Source organism: Colletotrichum siamense, assembly GCF_013390195.1.
Source record: "Colletotrichum siamense strain Cg363 chromosome Unknown KSG_Cg363_contig06, whole genome shotgun sequence".
In the NCBI taxonomy this organism is placed as follows: Eukaryota; Fungi; Ascomycota; class Sordariomycetes; order Glomerellales; family Glomerellaceae; genus Colletotrichum; species Colletotrichum siamense.
The window spans coordinates 4594990-4607502 of record NW_023501019.1 but is presented as its reverse complement, the minus strand read 5'-3'; the positions used below and the strand labels follow the sequence as shown (position 1 = coordinate 4607502).

The window sequence follows — 12513 nt, the reverse complement described above, 5'->3', positions numbered from 1 at the left end:
CGTTGTCAATCGGTGTCGTCTTGACTACTTGCATGCATCGAAAATCGGCCAAAATCGTTTGACACCTTTCCTACAGCTGTTCCGCATGCACTACACCCAACTACAATATTCCCCATACTCTGCCAACTGGCCCTTCCCCAGACAGTTACCAGGGCCCCCTGGCACTGAATCTGTTCGTATCGTCCAGGTGAGGTAATCTCAACACTTCGTGTGGTGGTCATATTTGGTTTAGCGCTGACCTCAGCATGACCGGACTGGACATTCGTCGGCACGGTCCGCGCGGTGGCCCTCCGGCCGGCTTCCGGCGGAAAACCCGGTCGCCGGCGGGATGGGCTGCCGGCAGGTCGGCGGGAGCCCGTCACAGGCCCGTTTCAGGGTCTATTGACAATCAGTCGCCTGTACATGGGAATTGGTCGCGGTATGTTCTTCTCTACACAGCGCTAAGTCACCCATATGCTTCGTTGATAGGGGTCTTTGAGGCGCATCCATAGCAGATTCAGTGATTCTAGCGACCAAAGCTGCAAAATTGTCACCATACCTTAGTATGGCTTCAGAACCAGATCCGTCGGCCGCGGTCGGAGACTCGCACTCACTCTCTGCATCTCAAGATGTCTCACAACAGGAGAAAGATGATGAACAATCATTCCCTCCTATGGTACCGCGGGTGCTCATGGTCACCGCCCTTGGGTTGTCGCTGTTGATCGCTGCTCTTGTAAGTATTAGGAGGCATGAAAAAAAGATTAATCGCTAATGATACGTGTAGGATGCCACAATGGTCGCAACAATTGTCCCTACATTATCAGAAGAGTTTCAATCCGTCAAAGATGTAGGATGGTACGGGTCTGTGTAGTAAGTCAGGGTTGACGACCTATTCATCAGTGGATGGCTTCTCACTTACTTACCTTGGGTATAGTTTATTGGTAACTGGTGCAACCCAGCCAACATTTGGGAAACTCTACGCCACATTCTCAAGCAAAGCAGTATTCCTTGCGTCGCTGCTGTTGCTGGAAGGTGGTTCTTTAGTATGTGCTCTGGCACGCAATTCCGGGAGCTTCATCGCCGGAAGGGCGATTGCGGGTCTCGGCAGCGCCGGTTGCATCTCCGGCGCTTTAATGTGAGTAGCAGACGGAGAGGACTTTTTTTTCGGATTCAGTTGCTGACCCAAGGATGAAGCATCACGGCCCTTGTTGTGCCTCTGCAGCAGCGGCCGATGTTCACAGGCATCCTTGGATCCCTTGAAGGCGTCGCTGTTGTACTGGGACCAATCATTGGCGGCGCGATTGCCAGTCACATTGGATGGAGATGGTGCTTCTGGGTAAATCTCCCTATTGGGGGCGTGCTGTTCATCGTCCTTGTCGTTCTGTTCAAGCCGCCGCAAACCCCAGGCCAGCAGGCGCCATTGAAAGACAGAATGAAGGGGGTCGACTTCATCGGCGGGACGGGCTTAGTGGGAAGTATCACCTGCCTCCTTCTCGCGCTTGAATGGGGATCAACGCTGTACAATTGGAGCGACGCCAGACTGATCGGGCTCCTTGTGGTGTTTGGGGTCTCGTTCATATCGGTTGCTGTTCACCAGCACTGGCTGAAGGAAAAAGCCACGTTCCCGACGCGACTGTTGAGAAACAGGTCCTTCGCTTCATCTCTGTGGTACGGATTTGCGTTATCTAGTGCGCAAATGGTTGTTCTCTACTATGTGAGTTACATCCCAACAGCAGCAGCATCACCTTTGCGTTCGTGCGTTCTTACGTGGTCGCTGCAGATTCCAGTATGGTTCCAGGCCATCCAGGGCGTTTCTGCCCGCGAGTCGGGTGTCCGACTGTTGCCGATGGTCCTCGCCCTAATTTTCTCCGGCGTGTCTGCGGGGATTGGGGCGTCCATTATTGGATACCTTCCGCCATTCATGATCGCTGGAACAATATTTGCTTCCATTGGAGCCGGCATGCTTTACACCTTCCAGCCCGATATTGAGAGTGCTAAATGGATCGGCTACCAGATCTTGTTTGGTCTCGGCACCGGCGCCGGGGTCCAGCAGTCCATTGTTGGGGTTCAGGTCGCCCTCGACCCCTCCGACGTCCCCTACGGCACGTCTGCCATCATCTTAGTGAACACTGTTGGGGGCTCCATCTTCATCAGTGTGGCCCAGAACATCTTCATCACCAGGATTGAACGTCTCACGCAGCTGATCCCATCCGTGGATCGTGACACGCTCTTGAATCGTTTCGGGTTCCTTAGAGAGTCGCTCACACCAGAGCAGCTCACAATTGCGCTTCGAGAGTACAACAGCGGCATCAAAAACATATTCTTGCTAGTCATCATTTTAGCCTGTCTTAGCACCTTTGGGTGGGTTCTCATCAAGTGGATTCCACTAAGACCACCAAAACCAGCGCCGAGTTCAACTGAAGAAAACTCATCAAATGAGGGGGCGAAAACAACAACAGAAGTCATTTCTCAGCCAGCATCATGAGGAGCATCTTTTTCAAACCGAAGACAGCGTATATAATATGTAATATGTATCAAAGACTTTGAATGCAATATCAAGCACAATACAACATCAAGAAGATGTTCATGCTCACTGTTGTCTACTATGTACACCGACTTCACAGCACTACGACTACCGACGACCTTAGGCTTCGTACTGACTCGAGGTGTGCTGTGCCCCGCGGACCGCGGTTCGAATGGTGGTGCCTGGCCTGGAACAGTCTGCCTGTGGCTGGGGAATGACATCACTTAAACCCCAACGAAAACGGGTTTCTCAGCTGGGCATTTTGCAGCCTATCGGAGCACTCAATCGAGTGGAATCTCCGGTCCACCAGGCTATTGAATTTCACTAAGACTAGATTCCACTTGCCTTTGCTTTATCGACATTACATTGGTCCAACCTCTGCTAAGCGAGCCTCTCCTCTAACATTGACGAACCAGATTGTTTCAACAGGGATACTATGGAATCCCACTTTCATGAGACTCAACGGCTCGCCCGGGGCATCGTATTTGGGAAATCCCCCTGACCGCCTTTTCCCCTGAAGAGCTGACTCATCGTGCCACGTGTAGAGGGGTTCTGAGGCTTCCACCGGCGGTGAGTTTGCGCCTGACTTGACCGAGGCATGTCCCGTCATTCCATTGCAAACCTTCACTGAGCGTCAATTGGTCGTTGCCTCATCAACCTCCCGGTCGAGGAAAGAGCACAATGTTGCGCAAACGGGCGACAGAGGCTCTGCCTTGGTCGTCTTCTCAACCCGTAGGACTCGGGGCGACGTTGCGCGCGAGGGCCATCGAGGCCTTCAAGGCCGCGAAGCCGGTGCTCCTGCGGGCCCTTGAACAGGCCCAGCGCTGGGCTGCAAAGAACAAGGGCAAGGCGTGCCTTGCCGCCCTTGCAGCAGCTGCCTTCTGTCTCAACTTCAAAAGATTGCCCTTCGTCTGGCACGTAAGTCATCTCAGCGGCAGATCATTCCCCTCATCGAAATAGCGCATCAGTCTGACATGGTCATAGTTGCGTGTCTTCTACAACATTTGGTTCCCGAGAAAGCGTTACTTTGACTCCCGGCCAGGCTCCATTTTCAGGCCGGTTGTCACTCCTTCTCGTGTGGCCCTGCTTGAGACCGACTACAACTTGCACAAGTCCAACAGCACCTACTTCTCTGACCTTGATGTTGCCAGAACGGATCTCCTTGCCGCCCTGCGGTCTCAGGCTATCCGCGGCGGACTGTACAAGGAGTACAAGGAGGGCGTCCAAGTGCTTCTCGCCGGCACCTCTTGCAACTTCAAGAAGGAAATCAAGATCGGTGTAGCTTTCGACATGCACAGCAGAATTCTCTCCTGGGACCGCAAGTGGATTTACGTCATTACTCACTTTGCCGAGAAGCGAAAGAAGTCAGTGAACGGCAAGGCCCCTTCTCGTTCGCCCAGCGTCTATGCGACAGCGATCTCGAAGTGTGTCGTCAAGGCCGGCCGCCTGACGGTGCCGCCAGAGAAGTTCTTCCAGGCAGCGGGAGTACTCCGCACTGAGGTCCCCAACTTGAACTGGGTCGACGGAAACACTTCCTCCGAGTCATTGAGCAAGTCCAAGAAGGAAAAGAAATCAAAAGACAAGGACTCTAAGAAGAGGGACAAGGGAGAGAAGTCCTCCAGGAGACACGGAGATTCCACCTCGTCACTGCCTACGGTCCCGGCCCCGCCCCCGCCGGTGGCCGGCGGCGGATGGACATGGGAACGTGTGGAGGAGGAGCGCGCCCGGGCCTTGAAGGTCGCCGAGGGCTTCGCGAACGGATTGGATGCAGCTCACGAAGAATTCCGCATTTTGGGATGAAGATACAGAGAATACAATGAGTAAACGTACACGCGATAGATGAAGACCAATAGATGAACACAGAAACATGATGAGGCTCCGAGGCTGTAACCAAGTGACATGGGACGGAACAGATGAGACGCTGACGTGATAAGTGGCTTGATACACCAAAACTCTCTCTTCTGCGGCGCAGCAGCGGGTTCTTGGCTCACGTGCCCGTCTCTTCCCCCGCCCTGATCCTTCCAATCCTCTTACACGGAAATGCAGCTTGATTTCAGCGCAGCTTGCTTTTCTTTCCTCCTATCTCATCCGCGCCAGCTTGAACCTAGTTCCATATCCAAGTTCCCCAGCCTTGTTCATTTAATCTCCGAGAAAAGTCGTCCATCACAGTTGTATCATGACGAACACCGTCTACGTGATCACCGGCACCAACAAGGGCATCGGCCTGGGCATGGTGAAGGCCCTGATCGCTCGTCCTTCCACAACCGTCGTCGCTTCAGTGCGCAGTGAAGCTGCCGCCGCCTCTCTGAGATCGGGCGTTGCCGAAGTCACCAAAGGCTCTGGTAGCGAGTTGCATGTCATGCTGCTCGACCTCTCCTCGGCGCCGTCTCCTGCCGCTGTGCGTGAAGCTTTCACAGTAGCTACCGCTGGCACCGTGGATCGCATCGACATTTTGGTCAGCAACGCAGCTGCTCCTTTCCCCATGCTTCCTATATCTACAACCCCAGCCGAGGACTTCCGCAAAGCATTCGAGATCAACACTATCGCTCCGTTGATGGTGTTCCAAGGTCTCTGGCCACTGATGGACAAGCCCCGCACCGAGACCGATGTCCCCGCCAAGTTCATCGGTGTCACCTCCTCTGTTGGATCCATTGAAACGCAAGAGCCGGTCCCCGGGGGTGCTTATGGCCCCAGCAAAGCAGCTTTGAATCACATCACCAAGTCGCTGCACGCCCAACACAAGAATCTGGTCGCTGTCGCCCTTCATCCTGGGTGGGTCCAGACAGACATGGGCAATTATGCAGCGAACGCATGGAATTACGCTGCCGGACCCCCGGACACAATCGACAGCAGTGTCAGTGGCTGTCTCCAAGTCATTGACGGAGCGAGCCGAGAAACTACGTCGGGGAAGTTCGTCACCCAGACTGGCCAGGTTGTCCCTTGGTAGACATAAATCATTAAATATTACTTCTTTGCCCTGTTCTACCACAGTAGCCATCATTGTCTTATCCATACTTATCATCAATGAGAAGAACTTTGAGCTAAAATAATTCCATTCTGGACGCCTACTTCTCACGTCTACCTTGAATCCACTTCATCTTGCACATACTCAATGCTGAGTACTATCTGCTAAGGCGGATGATCATGAAGCGTTCATTTACACATTTTCAAAGCGAAATACCTCAACCTCGATGTGAATCTCCAGAATTGCCGACAGAGCAACTCTTCGATTCGTCCCTACCGAATAATGGTTGGCGAAATCACTCGGGGCCGAAGACGGAGCCGATGAGGGCCCATGCGCTGCACCTATTCCATGATGATTCAAGACGACAACTACTGACTCAGGCTTACTCTATCTCACGTCATGGCCTTCAGAGGCCATTATACTCTCACTGATATCTCGTACACTGAGTCAGACGGAAATAGGGACGGGATTATGTGTCGACAGCTCACAATGTGATCATCTGTCGGAATACCCATTTGCTGCAATGCCTCGATCGGAGCATAGGCCCACGCCGGTTACCTTTCTCACTGAATGCCGAAAACTCGTGTAAGCCGAGCAACGGACACGCAGCCGACCACACCTCCGTTCCCAGACGCCGTACCTGTGGGTCTTATACCGTCTATTGTTCAACATCCCGAACACCGAAACCATGTCGGAGTTATTCCAGCTGACAGGGAAAAATATTATCATCACAGGAGCTGCTGGGTACGCCATGATCTATTCAAGAAAACAAGATTAGACTTCTGATATTAGATAGGAGTATTGGTACTCAAATAGCAATTCTGTTCGCCAAGTCTGGAGCGAACCTGTTGCTGTCCGATGTGTCAAACAAAGCCCTTGAAGACCTGCGGCAAAATGTGGAACGTCACGGACCGCATCCCGGACGAATTGACTACAAGACATGCGATGTGTCTAACGAAGATGACGTTGCGGCTCTGGTCCAGTACTTAGACCAACACGGCGGCGTCGATGTCATGCTCAATAATGCTGGCGTCTTCCCCCACGAAGATGGCGATGCGCTTGAAGTAACCCAAAAGGCTTGGGATCTCACGTATCAAGTCAATGTCAAGGGAACTTGGCACGGGTGCAAACACGCCGTCTTGAGCATGCGGAAGCACGGAAAGGCCCGGGGAAGTGTGATCAACACATCCTCGGTTGTTGGCTTGATTGGTTCTGCAACAGCCCAACTAGCCTATACCACCAGCAAGGGTGCCATTATTGCTATGACGCGAGAGCTCGCCATAGTACATGCAAGAGAAGGCATCAGGTTCAATACGTTGTGCCCGGGGCCGCTGAACACCCCTCTCATGCAAGACTACCTGGGTACGAATGTGGAGAGGAGAGCACGCAGGGAAGTTCACTTGCCCCAAGGAAGGTTTGGCGAACCTATCGAGCAAGCCTCTGCGGCGCTATTTCTTGCCAGCGATGCGAGCTCATTTGTTAATGCTCAAGAGCTTGTGGTAGATGGAGGGTTAACCAAGGTTTGACTCCACGCCCTCAAATTCATGACGGCGCCCCGAATACTGACGCAGAAGACAGGCATATGTAACCCCTGAAGGCTCGGCACACGAGAGTATCAAGAATTTTGCAACCAAGTAGAGATCCTGTAGTGGCTGACCGAGGCTAATACGTAGCGAGGGAGGGAACTCTTGAGATCTTTAATCTGGCCAGTAAACATTCTGATTCTGCGCAAAACTCCTACTTTCATGCTAGAATGCTGCCTATAATGCGCTCTGGTTGTAGTGCTAACACACACGACCATGTGATGCTACTTGCCCGCCATGCTTGTACAACTTTGTCCGTCGAAGATCGTGCTGAAGATAATACGAAACGTTTAGAAAAGAAAATCGCATTCGCATCTGTGAAAGAATTCAGCCCTGTTCTTGATAACGTTGCTCAGAGAAACGAGCTGCCGGGTTGAGCAGTGCTGCGGACTCTTGCGTCGCCTGGTAAGGCGGCAAAGTCTTCGTGTTGACAAGCCTCTCATGGAGTATCCCGCGGCTGAAGAAGCTATTTGCTTTTCTCCATCTATCATCCCTCCTTGCGGCGTAGTCCTCATAAGACTGCTTGTTAGTGGTCGCAAAGAGAAATTTTGGGTGAACCAGAATGGCTTGTGAACCCTTCTGTCCAAACCCGAAGGAGGTAATGGAGCAGGCGTTAATCTCTTCAGCGCGGGTAGTTATGTTTGGGAAATGAAGAAGATTGTACTGTCGAAGGTCGGTGTCGATGTTATCGGCATTCCGATTACCTGGGATCAAACCAGAGTCCATCATCTGTAGAGCCCCGTTCACCATCCAGGCACCCGCAGCTCCCTTCGAGTGGCCAGTCAGCCATTTCTGGCCTACGCAAGGAAGTAGATTTCCCTGTTGTCTCCCAAGGAATTCCATCTGCTTCTGAAGAACTGAAGACTCGTTGGTATCGTTCTTCACGGTCGAGGTCAAGTGCATCGACGCGACCGCCAAATCATCGATCCCGAGGCCCCAGGTTGCGAGGCTGCCTCGGATCGGTGCGATGTGCTGCTCATTCTTCCAAAACTGATTGCCCAGACTGAATCGCAAGTCCGCCTCTTGCTTCTTTGCATCTTCTTCAAAAGCAGCCATGTTGTCCTGTCGATAGCGCTCTTCGTCAAAGCCGTCGGTTCCCATTTCTTTGATGTAGTGTATTTCATGTTCCATGAGGTCCAAATTTGTCTGGTAGTTGTCGTTGACTTGTTGAATTCGCATATTGAGTAGCCTTCGACGATATCCTATATCAAGCAGGGGGTGTGGCGTGGCATATCTTCTCCCTGAGCTTGCTTCTCGGGCATTTGTTAAAACGCCTCCACCGGGTGCTGGGACGGAGCGACCGACTTTATCGGCAGCCATACTGGTAAAGGCTACCACTCCAAATATTGGGAGACCCATCTCCAGGGCAAGCTCGGCAGTCGTAAGGATCTGAATTCCACATCCTTGAGACTCGACAAATCCACTTCTGGTTGATGTTGTAGGTCGGGACATCTCAGCTGGACTCCTTCCAGCGGCAAATTCCTTGTCGGTGTCACAGGTAGCATTCATGCTGCCAAACTCGTAGGATACGTCTTCGACAAAGTCCTCGACGCCACCAACAAGGCAGACCTTGGCTTTGCCAGCGACAATGAGGTCGTATCCGGTATCAAGTGACTCCAGCGACGTAGCGCAGGCACCGACAGGTGTTTTAATCGGTCCAGTTGAAGACATCAGAAGCATGTTGATCCATGCCCCCGTTGTGTTGATGAAGGTCTCCTGGAGGATATCTCCCTGAACTGCTTTATCGAGGAACCGATCGCGGTGCATCTGTCTCAACGACGAAAGCCCACCCATGCTTGAACCAATACAATTGCCAACTTCGGAGAGATGGATATGCTTGTACAATTCGTACGGGTCGACAATCCCTGACACCAAGAGTGCTTCGACAGTGCAAACCAACGTGAAGAGTGTCACGGGGTCAACTTGCTCAACGATCTCGTCATCGATGCCGTATCGCTTTGCCGACCATCCAGTGGGAATCTGACCGGCCACCGTGCGATTGAATCGGCTTGCTCTGGGGAGGAGAACTTTTGCGCCGGCCTTGAGCTGAACCATGACAAGCCCAGACTCCATCTTGCTGATTACGGCCTTGTCACCGTGTTGAAGTTGGAAGTACCGTGCGACGTCAGAAGGTGTCTCAAAAGGGGGTAGGTTCTGGGTGAGTTCCATTTCCTGAACCGTCGTCTTCTTTTCCGGATCGTAGTTGTTATCGCAATTGTCTGGCTCAATCTTACGAATGCCGGTATGCTCGAGGATGGATCCCATGTATTGTGAGAAGATCTCACTCTCCTCTACCGGAACCGAGGTCTTTGCGTCTACCCAGCCAGTCCACGGGAGCCCGTCTTTCAGAACATCCTTGCTGTATTTGATGAGACCCATCATCCATGCCATCTCAATGCATCCTTCAAGGGACAGAGAACCCTCGGCTTCCATCTCCCATCGCGTCCTACTGCTGCCATAAGGCCCAAGCTCTGAGAAACCTGTAATGACAACTACTCGGCTCAGGTCGACCATACCCTCCAAGCCCTCTGCGAGAGATGCCAGTTCCCCGTCCCACTCAGTTAGTCGAGGTAACTGAAGACGTAGATTCGCTCTCCGCGGCAAAGCTTGGGGAGTAAGGAACGACGTTTTTCGACCAGTAATTGCTGCTTCTCTCTGCTGCTCCTCCATGATAGCTCGTTGAATGTCTGCCTCGGCGCGAAGATCTTGGCGAATTTTCGTAAGCTTGTCCTTCAGTTCCATGACCTTGCCCATTCCGCCGCTGAGATCGACGACAATTGGGATAGACTGGCAAGCAACGTTCATTCTGCCGCCCAAGAGGGACGCAATGAATGCAGCCATTTGGTCTTTGGAGAATGTTCGAACTCCCATACCCTCGACTCCCTGAGCAACCATATCATTGTCGTCCATGAGGCCTGTTCCTCGAGTCCAGCCAATGACAACCCCAAGCATAGAGAGATAGTCACGCCAGGTTTCAGACTTCCATTTCGAGAGTAGAGATTCCAAGCCCCTCTTGGACTCTGCATAAAGACCATCGTTACCCATGAGTCCGTGATTGGGAGATAGGGGGAGTACGACTGTGGCAGGTCTGGTAATGATTCCCCTGGAACGCTTGTTCTTGGAAATGGCACCAAGTAACCGGAGGAGATTTGTGAGCATCAGCCGGTGGGCAATCTCCGACTTAGAATCCAACTCTTCAAGCTCTCGGCCGTTCTCAGATATTGCCGCAAATGGAATAATGAAATCAGGGTCCCAGTCATCTACCAAGTTCTTCGCAAGTTCCTGGATGTCTCGTTGACTACCTTGGTTGAATGGAAGAACCCTCAAAGCAGACCCCTTGGCTCCATGTCGAGAATAAAGGCTCTGGTACATTTGCGTGACTTCTGAGGAGTACTTGCTGGTAGTCACCGTGACTCTTCCACCGCCCTGTAGCAGGTACTTCAGAAGCCCAAAGCCGATGGAGTTCCGACCAGCACCTGTCAGCAGCACATTCCTACGACGAAACGTGAATCCAGAATGACGTGCTGTATCCAAGTCTTCCGCATATGCAGAGCTGAGCCTGTCAGACATAGTCAAGATGCCATGATCATAGGTGCCCACGGGATATGGCATTTGCGGGATTGACGACTTGCGAGCCTTGAAAGGGGCCGTTCGCGGTACTTCGGCAAATTTGATGTTACCGTCTTTGTCAATAGTTGTTGATGGCGCCAGGTCGATTGACCCATCAATAAATACCGGGTCCCGATTCTTCGAGGATATGCTTGCTTGCAGACAAAGCCTCATGATCCGGCCCAGGTTCGTCTTCTCGCCCATTGTTTTAGAGCAAAGATACTGGATCTGAGCGATAGAGCGCTCGCAAGATCGATTGATGATAGACGTTGAAAGTTCCTCGATTAACCCAGCGTTCTGCGAGCTCGGGTGCTTGGCAAGATCGAACAGTAGAGCAATGTCGCGAGAGGACCAGTTCCAAAAGGAGTCGTATAACCGCTGCTTCTTGATATCGAATATCGGCCTGATACCCTCAGCGTAATCTTCTCCATGCTCGCTGCGCCACAGGTCGAGTTCGTCAATATCCTTTTCAGATTCCGCCGCCATTGAGTCCGTCTTGGGACTCGTGTTTGCGGGAAGATGCCGAGACATAGCTTGACTGATATCTCGTAGCAAAGCGTTGCTTCTTTCGTTGATCACTTCCAGAGCTTTTGCGTCAACCTTTGCGTTTGTCCCTGCGCTGGATGAGCTGCTTCGGGGTAGTGACAATCCCTCCTGCTTGAAATATGCTCCTGCGCAGTCGTCGATAAAGCTCTCCGCAGCGTCTTCAGAAGGTAGGCGTGAGTCAAGCTGACTTGTGAGCGCAAGAAGCAAGACCGCATCCTGGCGCATCGGTCCTAGACCCCATCGCTGCTGGAGATGCTCCCGCACTTTTGACTGGTTGAAGCTGCCTGGTAACTTAGAGGAGACAAAGCTTGCAACGAGTGATGACGTCTTCTTCCCAAGTGTCCCAGTGTGGACCTTGCTAATTGTCTCAAATAGCTCGCTGAGTCGCTGCTCCTCCGCACGATCGGGCAGTTGGTTTGCACACTCGACGTGAAGATCGCCAACAATTTCATTGGTGAGCGTTGAGCGTCCTTCTCTTATTAGTGCCTTAGGAAGATGATGGACGAAACATATTGACTCACCACTTACGAGCTGGTTGATTGACTTTGTGGTGTCAATATCTTTGGGTGCTTTCTTTAGTTTTGTGGCTATGATTGCGAGCAGCACTGCTGAGACCGGAACACTCGCTTCTTCTAAATCCATCACCGGCGCTGTTGGCTCATCATTGTCATTTATGGTCGACAACGATGCTGACTCGGTAGAACCAAACTCATTCACATCGCTATGGGGTGGTGTCTGGGTACTCGCTACCGGCGAGTTCTCAGTCCTTTCCTCAGAACTCGTTTCCTCAACGTGAGACTGATAATAAATCTCTGGCAGGTCTGCATCGGGCCCAAGTATCCGCCGGCGAAGGCCTTGGACATCGTCTGAGATTGTGTATCGCCCATTCCAAGTTCTTCTCATCATATTGGTGAGAATATTCGTCGGCCCGACCTCCACAATCCTCTCCGCTTTAATCTCTCCGAGAATGGCATCTTGTGTTTCGATCCTATAGATAACATAAGCTCAAGATGATCATTATTGACTGACGTCACTCATGCCAGCATACCATCGCACGGGATACGCAAACTGATGCCTATTTGCGAGGTCAGTTTAACCTTCATATCCAGTGATTTAGGGTCAAGCTGCATACGCTAGTAACTCCACGAGCAGAATATACGCCAACTCCCGCTCTGCTTCTGGATGCATGGCGGTCGCTCTTCGGGATTCAACTTCAACCCGAACCGTAGGGTTTGCGATTTGTGGATCTGGAACTTTCCTGCAAGCGAGAACGATGGTTTCGAAGGCATCGCAACTCTGGCAACCTA

General features: G+C 52.0%; 5 protein-coding genes across 5 annotated transcripts; 4 read left to right on the top strand and 1 right to left on the bottom strand.

Moving 5' to 3' along the window:
• Positions 1–544: 544 nt before the first annotated feature.
• apf11 (Efflux pump apf11) lies at positions 545–2464 on the top strand (the record flags this gene model as incomplete). Its single annotated transcript, XM_036642097.1, has 5 exons — positions 545–712; positions 764–849; positions 914–1114; positions 1174–1693; positions 1760–2464. 5 exons carry the CDS (start codon positions 545–547, stop codon positions 2462–2464), a joined length of 1680 nt encoding a protein of 559 aa, XP_036493164.1.
• Positions 2465–3184: 720 nt separating this feature from the next.
• atnL-2 (putative thioesterase atnL) lies at positions 3185–4303 on the top strand (the record flags this gene model as incomplete). Its single annotated transcript, XM_036642096.1, has 2 exons — positions 3185–3421; positions 3488–4303. 2 exons carry the CDS (start codon positions 3185–3187, stop codon positions 4301–4303), a joined length of 1053 nt encoding a protein of 350 aa, XP_036493161.1.
• Positions 4304–4679: 376 nt separating this feature from the next.
• On the top strand, positions 4680–5450 carry Nor1-3 (Norsolorinic acid ketoreductase nor1; the record flags this gene model as incomplete). Its single annotated transcript, XM_036642095.1, has 1 exon — positions 4680–5450. The coding sequence occupies one exon, from the start codon at positions 4680–4682 to the stop codon at positions 5448–5450; it is 771 nt and encodes a 256-aa protein (XP_036493162.1).
• Positions 5451–6156: 706 nt separating this feature from the next.
• Positions 6157–7106, top strand: fabG-18 (3-oxoacyl-[acyl-carrier-protein] reductase FabG; the record flags this gene model as incomplete). The annotated part of the gene is made up of 3 exons (XM_036642094.1): positions 6157–6212; positions 6265–6988; positions 7047–7106. 3 exons carry the CDS (start codon positions 6157–6159, stop codon positions 7104–7106), a joined length of 840 nt encoding a protein of 279 aa, XP_036493159.1.
• A 272-nt stretch (positions 7107–7378) lies between these two features.
• apf5 (Fatty acid synthase apf5) lies at positions 7379–12394 on the bottom strand (the record flags this gene model as incomplete). Its single annotated transcript, XM_036642093.1, has 4 exons — positions 7379–11676; positions 11728–12194; positions 12255–12281; positions 12339–12394. 4 exons carry the CDS (start codon positions 12392–12394, stop codon positions 7379–7381), a joined length of 4848 nt encoding a protein of 1615 aa, XP_036493160.1.
• Positions 12395–12513: the final 119 nt, after the last annotated feature.